This window comes from Schistocerca nitens, chromosome 2 (genome assembly GCF_023898315.1).
Source record: "Schistocerca nitens isolate TAMUIC-IGC-003100 chromosome 2, iqSchNite1.1, whole genome shotgun sequence".
Lineage (NCBI taxonomy): Eukaryota > Metazoa > Arthropoda > Insecta > Orthoptera > Acrididae > Schistocerca > Schistocerca nitens.
In genome coordinates, this window is record NC_064615.1 from 716,751,096 (window position 1) to 716,768,576 (window position 17,481).

The 17,481-nt window shown below is 38.6% G+C and overlaps 1 protein-coding gene across 3 annotated transcripts in view; it reads left to right on the forward strand.

The window, feature by feature from the left end:
- The window catches only part of LOC126236888 (intraflagellar transport protein 80 homolog), a 448,716-nt gene that overhangs the window by 349,439 nt on the left and 81,796 nt on the right, over positions 1–17,481 (forward strand). For all 3 annotated transcript variants that reach the window (XR_007545000.1, XM_049946524.1, XM_049946525.1), the window contains 2 exons: positions 4,977–5,148; positions 5,256–5,378. Coding sequence is in view for 2 of the 3 variants with exons in the window: in XM_049946524.1 (XP_049802481.1) it covers positions 4,977–5,148; positions 5,256–5,378 (295 nt within the window). In the remaining variant the exon portion in view is untranslated. The remainder of the gene's footprint in view (positions 1–4,976; positions 5,149–5,255; positions 5,379–17,481) is intronic.

Consider the following 17,481-nt stretch of genomic DNA (forward strand, 5'->3'; position numbering starts at 1 on the left):
TGAGAAATTATAGGATCATGCGAGGCAATACTGGCCCTACAACTCAACTTAGAATATACGTTAAGGAAAGGCAAACCTACATTTGTAGCATTTGCAGACTTAGAGAAAGCTTTTGATAATGTTGACTGGAATACTGCCTTTGAAATTCTGAAGACAGTAGGGGTAAAACACAGAGAGCAAAAGGCTATTTACAACTTGTATAGAAACAAGACAGCAGTTGTAAGAGTAGAGGGGCAGGAAAGGAAAGCAGTGGTTGAGAGGGAAGTGAGACAGGGTTGTAGCTTATCCCTGATGTTATTCAATCTGTACATTGAGCAAGGAGTAAAGGAAACCAAAGAAAAATTTGGAGTAGGAATTAAAGTTGATGGAGAAGAAATAAAAACCTTGAGGTTTGACATTAACATTGTAATTCGGTCAGAGACAGCAAAGGACTTGGAAAAGCAGTTGAACATAATAGAAAGTGTCCTGAAAGTAGGATATAAGATGATCATAAAAAAGCAAAACAAGGATAATGGAATGCAGTTGATTTAAATCAGGTCATGCTGAGGGACATAGATTAGCAAATGAGACACTTAAAGCAGGATCAGGTTTTGCTATTTGGGCAGCAAAATAACTGATGATGGATGAAGTAGAGGTGGTATAAAATGTGGACTGGCAATGATAAGAAAAGGGTGTCTGAAGATGAGAAATTTGTCAATATTAAATATAAATTTAAGTGTTAAGAAGTCTTTTCTAAAGGTATTTGTCTGGAGTGTAGCCATGTATGGAAATGAAACGTAAATGATAAATGGTTTAGAGAAGAAGAGAGCAGAAGTTCTACAGAAGAATGCCGAAGATTAGACGGATAGTTCACATAAGTAATGAGGAAGTACTGCATAGAACTGGGGAGACAAGGAATATGTGGCACAACTTGACAAAAAGAAGGGATCAAGTGATAAGACACATTTTGAGACATCAAGGAATCGACACTTTAGTATCGGAGGGAAGTGAGAGAGAAGGGCATGGGAAGGGGGGGGGGGGGGGGTAATAATTGTAGAGAGAGACCAAGAGATGAATGCAGTAAGCAAATTCAGAAGGATTTAGGTTGCAGTAGGTATTTGGAGATGAAGAGGCTTACACAGGATAGAGTAGCATGGAGAGCTGCATCAAACCAATCTTTGGACTGAAGACCACAACAACAACAAACCTTCCATCTGCAGCAAACACAACCAGCCACTAACTGGGCTAAAGATCAGTGGTTTGGTTTAGTGACCAAATTGCAAGTAGAGTTTTGGACATTTTCCATATCTATTTAGATAAATGCTAAACTCAGTACCCACTTCCGACCATCTTAAATAACACACAGTGCAGGTGTTTTATTCAGGGAGACAGATCATACTGTCTACACATCTTCATTAAAGAAGGCTGAGATGGTATGTTAAAAAATAATTTATTGCTGAAAATGCCACAAATGCAAGGATGAGTGAGTATTGTCTGAAACAGTGACACAATAAAGAGAAATGCATGAACTGTTGAAAAATAAAAGAAGGCTTTCTCGAATAAAATGCTTTAATTTTACCTTGAAGTTCAACTATGATCACCTGCGAAGCATAATACATATATGTTTATTTCCACAATATTTATATTAGTGAAGACTCAAACTCAAAGAAATACTGAATCAAACTCACACAATAAAACATGTAAATTTCGGACTCCAGAAATGTGGACAAAAAAGTGTGTTCCTTGCGTTATACTCACAGACAAGAAAGGTATTATTTCCAAGAGATGGAGGAACATTTGAAAACACACTAACTAAAAACGATCAAGGTTTAACATCAACAATGAGTTCGCTAAAGACAGAGACAAGTTCTATTTGCACAAGGACAGAACAAGAAACTGTTCATAGTATTTCTGGAGGTACAATATGGCAAATCATTTATTGCAATGATGAGTAGCAATGGACCATAAATCAAATCCTGCAGGTATTTAGTCTGAACTTCCTTCATTGAAGAGCATGTGTTTTTAACTGAGATGAACTATCATCTTTTGCTTAAATAAGACTTGATTGCAGCTAGAAATGGGTTGCATGTGCCATAATATTCCAGTTTTACGAGTATGGTGTTTTAGGATTTACACTCAAAGGTTTTGCTGGGATCACAAAGTGCAAAGGATACCATACATATCCTTATTTTCGAAGGCATTTAACGATTGGTTTAGTAGTAATATTTTTACTGTATTAAGATTCAGACTGACTGTTGGAGAGGATATCATGCTTTTTGAAACAGTTTTTTAGCTGGTTGTGTATTAGAGACTTGAAAACTTTGGAGAAAACACTCTCTGTATGAACAGGCCTCAGAAGGCCCAAGGTACCAAACATCCACTGTGTCATCCTCAGCCAATAGGCATTTGTGAGTGTGGATATGGAGGGGCATGTGGTCATCCCACTGCTCTCCCAGCCACTATCTTGGAGAAAACTGGGACAACAGAAATTGGTTGGTAGTTTTTGGGCAGATTCTTCTCTCCATTTTTTGAGATTGATATCACTTTAGCAGTTTCGTGTACATCAGGGAAAATTCCAGATTCTAAATATGTATTAAAAGTGAAAGTAAAAGGTTGACACATAAGAAGCATTTTTTTTCAATAATAATTTGATGAACAGTAATAGACCATATTATTGGAGTTGGCACTGCTTTTATATAATAAACTAGGGGGTGACAACATTCCAGTGGAAGGCATTCCTCCAATGTAGCTCAGCACCAAGCAGGTCAAATGTGTGTATGCCATTTTGCTTGATTTTGTTTTCCAGTTCACATGATGAGGTTATGAAGTAATCATTCTCTTTTGAGTCAAGCACTGCAACCTGCTGTGTGGGTTTGGGAATGTTTTGATTGATAATGCCCCATGCTTCTTTACATTTATTGGGAACACCATATGTGTAATGTCTGTGAGGACAAAAGAATGTAGAAACACATCACAAATTCTGAAATATTTGTGTCCAATGAAGTGCAAGTGTGGGCTTCTGTGTCCACAGACACAGACACAGGAAAGAAACTCCATTAACATAGATGCACACTGAAATTAAGGTATCATAAAGAAAATACCAGGCAAAAACTTCCCACCCCTCTTGTGGGTCATGCCATAAATGGCACTAAAACATGTCATGTTGCTGTACTTTTAGATTCGAAGATTTAATGTGTTGCAGAGTGGCTAGTTCACTCCATTTTAGTCCTGCGGTGAGACAGCTGCATTTATAGTGTTGCAGACCTCACTGTCTAGTAGTCAAACCACATATCATTTTCATCATTATCATTATCATGATGTCACTAGCAGACACAATTTTTTTAATCTGTTAAAATACAGGAGTGAATCAGTGTCTGTAAGGCTCTTAACAGCATCTCTGACTAAAGATGTAAAAAAGAATTTTAAGGGAGGTAGAAAACATATTTTCTTATCACATGTGAAAGAAAATAGATTGCAGATTATCTGAGGGGTTGCCTACAAACATTCATCTCTGAGTGCAAACGTGTGGAGCTTAAATGAATAAAATTCTAAGTGTTGTACAATACACTTTAGACACCTATGTACAATAAGGAGGTGTGAAGGATGGGAATGGTTGTTGACTAGATGCACGTTAATTGTAATCCTATATCATGATGTTGAACTGATGTAGAATTATGGAACATTTTATGCTCATGCATTTTGATGTTTTTGGAAAGTGAAGTACTTCTATATAGGAATCAACATTTACTCCACAAATCAAAAATCTTGTGAGACTCAGCTTACCCTCTCTGTTTATGAGATCTAGTGTGCCACACTGCCAGCTCCATGAGGCTGTTTGTGGATGGTGTGTTGTATATACGAAATTTGCAATGTTAGTGTAGCAAAATGTAAGAAAACCTGCAGAGGATCAACACATGGTACAAGAAGTGGTAGCTGATCCTCAAAATGTAACAAGTTGCACATAAGTATGTGAAAAGATCCAGTACTATTTGATTACATTAGGGCAATAAATCACTGGAACTACCAACAGCCATACAATTTCTGGGAATAAGCATCCATAGTGATTTAAAGTGGATCTACATCATAAGGTTTGCTATAGGGGAAGAAGATGTTCGGATGAGACTCATGGAAGAAACTTAAAGAAATGTAACTCATCCACATATAAAAGTGACTTACAAAACTTTCATTTGACTGCTCCTTAAGTATCATTGATCAGTCTGGGACATTAATGTGAAGGATTAATACAAGGTATAGGGAGGGTCCCCAGTGAGAGGGGTGCATCTTGTCACAGTCTCATTTAGTAAGTGCAACAGCATTATCAATATGTTCATCAAACTCTAATTTCGGAAGCTACAACAGAGGTGTTGCACATCGTGATGTTGAAATTCTGGGAGTGTGTGTAACATCTAGAGTCAAACGATGTATTGCTTTCTCCCACATACTCGTACATCTTGTAAAGTGATCACAGTGGGAAAATTGTAGAAATTAGGACTCATAGGGTGGCTTACAAATGGTCATTCTTCCTGCATATCTCTTGTGAATGGAACAGGAAAAGGGGGAAATAAAGCGATACAAAAAGTACTTGTTGCCACACACTGATGGTGACTTCTGGAGTAGAGATGTAGATTTATACATAAGAACAATACTACTGAATCACTCTGCAGTGAGATGAGGCTGTACAGGGTTCAGTTCAAAGGAGTATGACACTATGAATATAGCATGCAAATAAAACTACATTCACATAGGGTGGGGGTGATGGAAACTTTCTGGATATTCAGTTTTCATTTATACCAGTTAATATGTGTAAATTATAGTTTATGCATAAAAAAGTAACAACAATGAAAGTTTTGGATCTCTTTAAAAACTGACCAAAGAAATGAATCGAAATGAAATAGTTGAATGTGTGAACATGCTGATTGATTTTATCAAGAAAGCACCTGTATATTGATTTCTGCATTTGTCTCCCATTTATTAATGTATTGCTCATATGTTTACAGTGAATTTGGAAAAACCCCAGTGATTGTTAGTTTTGTAGGGAACCATTTAGGCATCAGACGTACTGATGGCTCTTTGGTTAACTGCAGTATTTCACCCTATCCATCAGTTCTACATAACTATGCTGCTTCTTCTAATTGGAGTGATGCTTTAAAACTATGCCGACTTGTCAAGGTTTGTATTTTAAAAAAGGTCATTTATTACTAAGATGAACTGCTTCTGAAGTGTACCTAATGAAAATTGTTTTGAATATTGTAATGCTTCATTACTGGTGTCTGTAGGATCCAATTTTATGGGCTTGCCTTGCTGCTATAGCAACACATGCCAAAGAGTTAAATACAGCTGAAGAAGCATATGCAGCTATTGATGAAGTGGATAAAGTTCTCTATATCCAACGTATTAAGGTATGTCACATGTAGAATACTTCTAACATCTGTAAGGGTATCTGTGGTCCATATAATTATGTTTGTTTTTATTATCATTTTAAAAAAAGAAATTGAGAAAATTCATGAAATATTGTTTTGTTAATGAGAACTGATATGTATGGCAGTTTTCCCATTTTAGTCCAAATAATTGCAAAAATTATGCAACCACATTATTCTTGTAGAATAAGACCCAGTTTTGATAGATTAGCTCAAAGTGCACTTTTAATAAAGCATTTGCTGTAGGAGATTACAATAGATAGGAGATTATAAGTATGCTGAAGTTTAGCATCAAGAACACATTATATGCAGATTTATGCCGCAAAAAAGCCTAAGTTCTGCTGTGTAGCCGGCAGGTTAACAAGGAAGTACATGAATAGCCATCAGATGAAGTGGAAACATGAAACCTTAGACATCTACATCTATGTGGAACTGAATAATATGTCTATGGAAAATGGGTTTGTCCTTCCATGACATTTAATCTTGCACCATGCTCCCACTAGCAGTGATGTGTGTTTGGAACTAGTAGATGGAAGAGAAATATATGCAGTGATGGCCAAATACCACAACATGAAGTGTGACTTGATCAAGGAATAACTGAATCTTGTATGTGTGGATGAAAGGGCATACAATATCATCCACAGTGTTGGCCCAAAGGTGGAACACTGCAACGATTGTGTGTGTCTCTGTAGTGGCAGTTACAAGCCATTTGCTGTAGGCTGGATGGGTAGCACCTATGCTGCTGTAGTAGACTCTCTTACCTGCATGTTTGCCTGTCAGCTGATATGTAACTCAGTTGTGCAGTCAAGAGTACTTCTTATAAGAGAATAACCATATCACATATACCAATCCCACCTAGTTTTATATAGAACTGTTTCAGCATGTAGCTCATAACAAAATTGTAACTATTCAGTTCTAGTTGGTTGAAAAAAAAACTAGTTTTCAGCTTAGCTGTATTATTATGTAGAAATACTGTTGAAGCAGTCAAAACTCCACGTTAGAATATCAACAACGTAGGAAAACATAAATTGCTACATATCATAAAAATGACATGATAAGTTGCAGACAGGCACAATTAAAAGACAGTTGTACAGAAGCTTTTGGCCACAGCCTTCATCAGATAAAGAAGGAGAAACACACACCATACATTCACTGAAGCAAGCTCACCTCATATATGCATGAATGCCAACTCTTGCAGATCATACCTGAATGCAGCTTTTATGTGGAATGGAAGCATCAATCGGGGGGGTGGGGGTGGGGGGGGGAGGTCAGGGAAAGGAGGGGGGCAGCAGCAGTATGCGGGTGAGGAGAGAGAGGAGAGTACTGCCTGGCAGAGTGTGAAGGGACTAGAAGGCCAACAGGTGCACTATCGAGATGGGCAGATGCATTGGCAGAGGGTGGCAACACAAAAGGGGGTGGCAGACGAGACTGGAAGGAGGAGATAGGACAGAGGGGATGGAAATTCTTGGGTGGAGGGAGTGGGGACAGTATGTTACCGGAGGTTGAGGCTCAGATAATTATGGGAGTGGAGAATTTGTTGTAAGGATAACTCCCATCTGCATAGTTCAGGAAAGCTGTTGGTGGAGGGAAAGATCCAGATGGCTCTGTTGGTGAAGCTGCCATTGAAATCAAGGATGTTATGATCAGCTGAATTCCTGTGTGCTGGTCTGGATAGACATCTGCCTATTACACATTACAACCCTCTTCAATAGCCGGCGGTATCTGTCGGTCAACAGATGAGGTCGGCCCGTACGCTTTTGTGCTGTACATGTCCCTTCATGTTTCCAATTCACTATCACGTCAGAAACAGTGGACCTAGGGATGCTTAGGAGTGTGAAAATCTCATGTACAGATGTATGACACATGTGACACCCAGTCACCCGACCCCATTTGAAGTCCGTGAGTTCCGCAGAGTACCCCATTCTGCTGTCTCACAATGTCTAATGGCTACAGAGGTTGCTGATATGGAGTACCTGGCAGAAGGTGGCAGCACACTGCACCTAATATGAAAAACATATGTTTTTGGGGGTGTCCGTATACTTTTGATCACATAGTGTACATCAGGCAGATTTGGTTGCCAAGACATCTACTTGAATTCATTGTAATGCTCCTCGAACCACTGTAGCATGATTCTGGCTCTGAGGCACGGACAATTATACTACTGAAAGATGACATTGCTGTCGGGCAAGACATCAAACATGAATAGATATAGGTGGTTCGCAGCTATCAGCTTGTCTTCGATTATTACCACAGGTCCCATGCAAGCCCAGGAGAATGTCTTCCATAGCAGATACTGCTCCCACCAGTATGCTTCCTTGGCACACCACACATTTTGAGCCACCATTCACATCAATGATGACATTTTTTGGGGCAATAATTGACAAAGTGTAGCAAAAATATGATTCACCCATAGAACCGATATGTTTTTGGTGATCAACAGTTGAATCCCAATGGTCCTGTGCCCACTGATAATGTCACTGGGTCAACATGTGAACACATCTGAGTGGTCTGCTATGAAAGCCCATGTTCAACAGTGTGCAATCAATGGTGTGTCCTGAAGCAATTGTGCATGTACCAGCATTATGCTCTTTCAGCAGAGGTGCCACAGATCACCCTCTGTCCTACTTTACAGAGCCGACAAGCCTCCGAACCCCACATTCTTTGAATAACTGTGGACTTACAACCATTTAGCACCTAGTTGCAGTTTCACAGTCGTGCTACCTCTTTCCATAGATGCTCACGACAGTAGCATGTGAACATTCAACCAGCTTCACCAATTTCGAGATACTCATTCACAGGCTCTTTATAATAACAATCTGCCCTTTGTCAAAGTCACATATCTCAGTGTATTTCCTCATTTGCAGTCCATATCTTCGCTAGGGTGATTGCCTGTCCATGTCTTCTCTACTAACATATTTTTGCTATTGCATCACATGCTTGCAACACCACTAGGCAGCATCCAACATTGCACTGGGCAGTGGCCATAATGTTTTGGCTTATCAGTGTATTCTGCCAGTAGTTTGGTGGAGCTTGCATATTTTGCATATTAACCTTGTTCAGACTTAGAATCATCTTATACTGAATCGAACTCTGACTCTTGGTAGGGAGTCTGTATATTTCATCACAGATTAATACTTATAATCAGTCCATCGTATGACTGTTGGATTTTTTGTGTTGATCCCAACTTTGAACAATTTTAAGCCGTCTAGACATGCTGTGTTACCTATTATTTTAATTATATTGTAATTTTACTACACACTATATTGGAGGATCAAGCTATTTAAATCTGCTTAACTTTGCCGACGATTTTAATCACCATTCTGCATTTGTGTTTGATTAAGCAGAGTAAACTATTATTATTGAACACTACAAACTGTAATTATTTAGAGTACTGCAGGTATATTCAACTGAACATTGTTTAATCTGATACATACATCAAGAACAATTTATTATTTTATTTACAAAATGCACACACATATGGTTGACAGCACCCTCTAAAGACAATGCAGAGACAGAGCCAAACAACTTCTATTTCAAAATATTTAACTGCGCAAGTCGCATCATCCCAGACGACACCATTGCTTGCCATCACCTGTGGGCTTGCCCTGAGGAGTGGTGCCCCAACCGTGACCTAGGGAACTTCATATAGCTTGCACAACCATGGTATTAGTAGAGAGTTTCAGTTTAACATTAATGGGTATGTTCAACTTAATGACATGACAAGGCCTCTGGTACCATGTGAAGAATTTCTTTAACTTACCTTATGAACTATATGGGCAGGATAACATTATCCACAGCAGTGTGACTTTTGGCATATGTACCTTCTTGCCACTCTAGTGCTTTCATGTTGGCTTTCTCCATTTGATCCCATATTGCTTGGAAAATTTTCACAAAATCTTAAACAGCTGACATACTCTTCTCAGTCCATTATTTCACTGTCTGGAAAGGTGAGAGCATCTTCTGACTGTGGAGTACCTTGTATGCCAAGAGCCCCACACTCCTGTGCATCTTCATGTTTTCATGTTATAGGCAGCATCTTCTCTATACACATGTTAGATTTTGCAATTGGTCTGTGGATGCAAAGCACTTGTTCTCAGTTTCTGGATCCACATTAACGGACATAATTGCTTCATTAACTCAGACATGGAATTGGATCCCTTGACCCATAATTAGTGCTTCTTGGGTTCAAATCTTCAATAATTAGTGTTTAACCATAGCCTGTGGTGCTGTTTCAGTCAGCTGACTAAGTAATCAGATAGTAATTTTCAGTGACCCAGCAGTCTCTGTGTGTATTATCTCTATGACCAGCTAATCCAAAATCATTTGTTTGCTTCAGTACTTCAGCTCACAAAACAGCCAGTACAACTATTCATGGTCCCACATAGTTTACTTAGATAACAGACTATCATCAATAATGAACTGCACTTGTGACACAAACTGCTTGTGGTTTTTTTGTCATTTTGCTGATAGTACATGTACATGCAGTACAGTATGCATTTTACAGCTTAGGGCATCTGCAATATCATATGTCTTACCCAGATGATGTATGATGCTGAAATCAAATTTACTAAGTGTAAGTGCCCACAGTGTCAAACTTAGTAGCCACCTTAACTCTGCGTGGGTCCATTATGGCTTCAAAATCCCTTGCATATAAACAGCAGCAAAAATAAGTTGTGCCATAAATAAGGGTTAACATCTCCATTTCCGTGGGTGAGTAATTTTTCTCAGCTTTGTTCAACTATCATGAGGTGTACACCACAGGATGCTCTGACTTGAAACACATCCAAGTGTGTGATTACTTGTATCACGGTTTTAATCTCATGATGTTCCATCTAACAAATGCTGAAATGTGACTGGTGCATTCTTTAATTCAAATAGCATACATCAGTACTGATATTGGCCTGATGGAACAGAAACTCTGTTTTCAGATAATCTTGTAGTGCTACTTCCGTCGGAGGCCAGTCAACCTGTAGATCTGTTGTCGTACAATATCTGCATTGTTTCAACTTATCCAGTGTTTGTATAGATGTGTGTGTCAATAACTGTATGTTTATTCAGGTATCTCTTCATAACAAAACTAATAGGTGTTTATTTCATTAGTGCTCTTTTTTGGTTCAACCACTACTGGCAAATACAATAGACTAGTACTTTATTCAGCGATCCCATCTCGTAACTGCCGGTTGATAAACTCCTTCCCACATTGATGGTGATGGTATACCTAATAAAGTTTTTGATGTACAGGCAATCCATTGCCAATTGGGACTTTGTGTTGTATCACTGGAGCGACTGATACAGCTTCAGGAGGAGTAAATAAATCTTCATGTTTTACTAGCAATTCTTCCATGTTTTTTCTACTCACTTGTCTGAATGAGTTCCTTTCCCAAGTAATCAAGCCTTCTTGCCATAAAACTCTCAATTGGCCATCAGTAATCCTTTAAATGACTCCACATCTGCGATTCCAAAAGCGCCAGCCCAGATGGGCACTACCCAATTCCTGTCTAAGTCATGTATCCATACCACAATCTGATGCATGAAATGCCTCATCTTATCCAGCTCTTTTTCTTTTTTTTCTTTCTTTTTTTTCTTCCTCTACTGCCTCCACTACACATAATATATTCAAAAGCATATCGGCTCCCAAGTGTACGCAGACTAGCATTCCTGTCCAGTCTCAGTATCACAATGTAGAGGTTGCTTATGCAGAACCAGACCTCCATAAAAGCCTGGAAGTACCTCTCATCTACCAGAAAACTCAATACAGGTTATCTCAGTGAATCTATATTACGCACGCCTTGAAAGATCCTACTTTTTGTTATTAATTGAGAAGAGCCCCCATAGAAGTAAAGGCAGGTGGTTATGATAGGGATACTAAGAAATAAACTCCACCTCTTGAGCAGTTCTATCTAAATAAAATTCTGAAGTATGGGCTTCAACTAACTCCCAGGCATCAGAACTAAAATGGAAAACAACTAGTACTCAAAGAAGTGTTACCTACTGTGAAGCCTAAATTTCTGGTGTAACGGTCTTTTCCGATGGCACATTGATGCGAGTTTAATTGACCGACTGCAAGCATTTGGCACATGACTCAGCCAGCTCTCACTGGTGGGAACTGTCCACAGTGATTCCTGGGTTGGTTTAAATAGTCACTCTTCAGGAAGTAATGAGCTGCCCCCTAGTCACTCATGACTGGATAGACACATGTTCTGTCAAATGTTTTTTTATTCCAGTCTTTGATCACAATATAAAGTCCTTTGACAATGACTGGTTTCAGTCAGTAATGACCATCTTCAGAACTACAATATAAAAAAACATACAACTAGTGGGCAGTCTATCTTTCAAAGCAATACAGTATTTCATATCACAATATACTCTCATACAAACTGGGAAATGTACAGATAAAATAAGATAAAACATACCTGTTCTACACCATCTGCTAATGTGAGAAAGCCATAATGGCACCGTCAGAACATATAAATACACTCAGCAAAGCATAATCACGTAGAACTAAAATATGGTGTAAAATAGGTCACATCATTCACACAGTCAATTTGCAACTGGCGTTACTGTACAAAACATACTGAAGTGCAGTAGCTACCAGAAATATGTTTACCTATTTGCTTCATACATGTCACTACTGCGGACTTAGATGCATTCTTCATTTACGTAAGAACCATAATGTGATGAAAATACATGAGGCAAAAAACATGTAGCAGACTTTTAAATTTCGATAATTATTATAGAAATTAACTGTGATAAAACAAAAGAAGATTACAGTTAACCATATAAAATTATTTAAAGGAAATATATAAAGATAATAGGTGTGACACTTTTATGGTAAATTTACGGTCAAAAATAAAATTACATAATACACTGCCTACAGCAACATATATATTATCTATGAAAGATAAAACGTCTACATGACAAAATAACTGTACGGAAGAAAAGACAGATCAGTGATCAGCTCCCTCTGTTGGCTCAGCTGCCGGGATGTTACATAGGTGCGCCATGATCGTAAGAACGTAACCACTAGAGGTTTTTTTGTACATCATGATATGTCTCCCACAGAAAAGGTTTATGCAACATCCAAAAAGTCAATAAATAAAATTATATAGTCTGGCCATACACTCCATGAATAGGTAGGGTATAATCAGTTACAGGATTAGAATGACGAATGTATGGAAGTAAAGCAAATGCATATTGTTCTTGACATAAATCAGCAACAAGGCTAGATATAAATAAGTGAGGCATTAAGTGGTTATTGTAGTATGTTATCAAACAAAGCAAAGTAGGCGTTGGGCACAAAATCACTTTGCCTATTGAGTACTCTTGTTTTTGGGCTTTGTAAATCTCCAACTCCTCCAACAAATCAAGAACACAACTCTTCTCTGCCCTGTGTAGAACACACACACAATTCTCAATATTCCCTATAGTGTGGTCAGTTTCTACTAAATGCACTCACAATGCAGTTTTGTTATGTGCCTGAAAATGCTCCTTGAATCTTACTTTAAAAGAATGGCCAGATTGACTGATATAAAATTTGCCACAACTGCTACAAATGATCTTGTAAACCCCAGAACGATCAAATTTATCAGAATTATTACTCAAATTATGTTTCATGGAGTTTAAAAGTTTTGTTAACTTGAAAACCGCATCTGACCCTAGATTTCCTGAAAGACTTTTGTATTTGCTGGGAAATTTTTCCATAAAATTTCATTGGAATAGTTTTCAGTTTTTCTTTATTACTTCTTTTTTTCTGGTTAATTATGGGTCTGCATACTATTTATATTCTGTTTTTTATCATACTGTATGGGCACATAACATCATTTTCAGAATAACCGTTGGCTACTGCAATTTGCTTTAAGATACTAAGTTCTTGGCATATTTCATGGTAATTAAAATAGTTTGTGGATCATTGAGGTGAAAAAGGCCCTGTTATGGCGGATGGCATGATTTGGCACCAGTAACAGTATCTGTAAATGTAGGCTTTTCTGAAAATCAAAAATTTATGTCTGTTATCAACTTTCTTAATAGTAAGGTCTAAATAGTTAATTGAGCTAGCTTCTTCTACTTCTGTAGTAAAAGCTATTTTTTGGTGGATGCTGCCTATGGCTTGAGCAAATGTGGTAACCTCATTCTCGTCACCCTCTAACGGTAGCAAGATGTCATCGACATAATGTTTATAATATACAGGGTGAGTCACTAACTATTGCCACCTAGAATATCTCTGAAAATATGATAGCAGCTGAAAAGTTTGCAGAACAACGGGGGCCACAATATGACATTGGTTTTTTGTTGCTAGGTGGGGGTCACTTCAGAGATATGAAGGTCAACTTTGTTGTTTTGAATGGGATGCTATAGTTTGGTACTTATTTTCTGATAGCAGCTATCAATATGAATCCAATGATGTGTACCAGTAAGGTCTTTGAAGGCCAACAAAGGTCAAAAAGGTGGCATGAACATCCATTTACAGAAGGTATTCTAAATGATGACAATTGGTACCAGTGCCGTGCTGCTATCTTCTTATCATGGATTGAGTGGTATTCCTTATCACTTTGGCACTTATCAAAGCACATGCTCTGACAATTCTCCCTTGTATATCATGCAAATTGTAAATATTTGCCGAATATGGCGTATCCATCTAACATGCCGAAGACATGTAAACACCATTTGACACTAATAGAAATGGTAAGACAAGTATTGTTGAATCAAGCGAATGTGAATGATGTATTCCTTCAAAGAACAAGTCAATATGCTTCTCATTTACTGAGAATGCCAACGAAATTCATTGAGAGCTAGAGGCTTAAACGCCGAAAGATATCCTCAGTGTACTCACCCTACACATCATACATTTAAATATGTGTATGATAAATTGAGAACAATTGGATCTGTGATGCATCGGAAACATATCCAGCAAAAGAAAGTTACTAACATGGAAACAGAAATTGATACTCTTGCCACTGTGGTTCGAGATCCTTGTGTTAGTTCGTGTCAAATCGCAAGGGAATCTGGCATGAGTCAGAGTATTGTTTGTATTCTGCATCGCCATAAATATGTATCATCCTTACCATATCAGTCTCCACTGAGAATTAACTGGTACAGCTTGTATGCATCACATTGAATTCTGCCGATGGGCTCAATTCAGATTCAGAGGGATGACAGTTTATTAATTTGATTTTATTTACTGATGAGGCTAATTCATGAACCATAGAAATGTTAATTTGCATAACATGCATTACTGGGCAACTGAAAATCCATGTTGGATTCTGGAGGACAGAATTATATGCCCCTATTTCATCGAAGGAAATCTTAATGGTAGGAAGTACACCACATTCCTGCAAGAAACTTTAGGTCTGTTATTGGAAGAAATACCTCTAGGAACAAGGGATAGAATATGGTATCAACATGATGGGTGTCCGGCACATTTTTTGCTGATGGCTAGAAATGAGTTGCAGAGACAATTCTCAAATCGTTGGATCAGACGCAGAAGAGTTTTTTGTGGCCGGCTCGTTCACCAGACTTGACGCATCTGGATTTTTTCTTGTGGGGATTCATAAAAGACATTAAAGATGTTCCAACTGCACCTGAAGATATGCGAGAGAGAATTGTCAGAGCATGTGCTTTGATAAGTGCTGATGTGATGAGGAATACCACTCAATCCATGATAAGGAGATTGCAGCACTGTATTGATACCAATGGTGATCACTTCGGACACATTCTGTAAATGTATGTTCATGCCACCTTTGTGACCTTCGATGACCTTCAAAGACCTTACTGTTACACATCGTTGGATTCATCTCGATAGCCACTATCAGAAAATAAGTACCAAACTACAGCTTTCCATTTAAAAAAACAAAGTTTACCTTCATATATTTGAAGTGACCCTACCTGGCAACAAAAAACCAACGTCAGATTGTGGCCCCCATTGTCCCATGCAACTTTTGTCCCACAAACTTTTCAGCCTCTATCATACTTTCGGAGATATTATAGGTGGCAATAGTTAATGACTCACTCTGTATAGTCTTGTCATTTAGTTGCAGAAATTTAGCAAAGAACTTACATTCTAAGTCATTCATAAAAAAGTATGCTAATGTATCAGCCAGACTGTTACCCATCCCAAGACCATTTTTTGTTGCTACATTTTGCCATTGGATGTAAAAAAGATATAAGTTAATGTAAATATTAAAAGTTCTATTAATTCTGTGTATTCTGCAGTACTGACCTCGTTATGAGTTAGCAGATTACATATAATGTATCTGCACGAATGACCATTGCCTTCTCTTTTTCCAACTTTGTATTAAGGTTTTTTTAAGATATGACTCTCGTGATTAACGGCAGTAGAATAGTTACACTGACTGGATAAAGCTTTATTAACTTTAATGGCTGTGTCTGCAACTTCTAGTTTCATCATCTTAGCTGCTTCACACACCATTTTAATTTCAACTATGACTCTTGTTATGGTTCGATTATTAGCATTTTGAGTGGTGTTATGTAGGAAACCTTTATTCAGCAAAGTATTTTCATCCTCACTCAGTTCGATATTTGTGAAGTTAGATATCCTATCATAAAAACGATGTTGTCCAATGCCATCCTTATGTTTTACTACATTAACCTTCTGATGCTTTTGCAGTATGCCTAACTTTTTGTTATGCCTCTTTATGTTTACACAATTCAGGTAATTGGGCCCTAATCCAGATCATCTAACTTTTGGCTTTAATTGACAAGGCGAGGGCTGACCACTCTTTAATTTTCATTTTCTCGTAGTTGGGTTTGTTTGTTTTTATGATAGAGTAGCTAACTTGACAAATATTGAATTCATTTTTATCTCTTACATGTGACAATAAATCATGTGCAGTTAAATTTATTTCACGTGCTTGGCAATATATATCATGCTTAATCAGATATACCCCAGTCAAAAAATTATCCCCTGTCCCCAACACAATTCCTTTCATTCATTACACCCATCAATGTTATTCAGCACCCTCTATAACCACCTGACACCTTTACTTGCCACTTCCAACAACAACTTCCTTCCCAGCACTATCTCCCTCCCCTCCCCCCCCCACCCCCACCCCCACCCCCCAACAATGGATCCCTGCTGTATTTATCTGCACCAGTTCAGAAAAGTTTCGCTATCCCTAGCCAAAACCCTGTCCCTTATCCTGTTTCTTAAATGCTGCCTAAGCCTTGGAATCCCCCCACCTCCAATGGCCTAACCCTAAAACTCCCTACTTCTGGATACCACCCCTACTTCCACAATGACCCTCATCTTTTCAGACTCCACCAGTTCCTTTCCTCACAAACATGGTTGTACAAAAACACATTTCTGTGGCACAGGAGCACTGCTTAACCACCTTCACTCCCTCTGCAAAATACTGTTACTATGCAGTCCTCACAACCTACACTTCGTCACCCAAATTGAAATCCTGACACTCCAATGCCCAGAAGAACATTCCACACACCATTTCCACAAGCTATTCAGCCTGCTGCCATCCTAATCCTGCCTTCGGGCACCACTATACAGCAGCCATGCTACCTTCAGTGTTCCTCCTCATCAACCTCGCATACATCCAGACCCTGCCTAGCTGACCTTTTCAGCCTACAAAATCCTCCAAAACCTCCTACCAACACTCCACAAAACCCAGAGCAGAAACAATCTCAGAACACTGTTGTTAACCCCTCCACCAAAATCCGCAGCCCCACAGAAGTTTCAGTCCTATTGAAAGGCCTCATGTTATGCCCTACTCCCAGAGTTAACCATGTTGGACTTGTGAAAGATCTACACCCTTTCAGTAACAGAAAAGGCCAGTACAATGCTGATAGATATGACCCCAAATCAATCCCTTCCCTGGCAACGTCATAGGAGGAATGCAGGGCAAAAGATCATGGACAGACATATTCTCTTGGATAATTAGTCTGTGCAAGTTCCAATGGGGAATCCTTTTTAATGAAAAAGTCTCTGATGTTTGTAGAGAACTTAGAGAACAAGTTTGGGGAAGTAGCAGAAATCTCCAAAATGCAGAACAGGTTAGTATTGATACAGATAGCATCCCCTGCCCAGTCACATGCATTGCTCACTTGTGACAAGCTG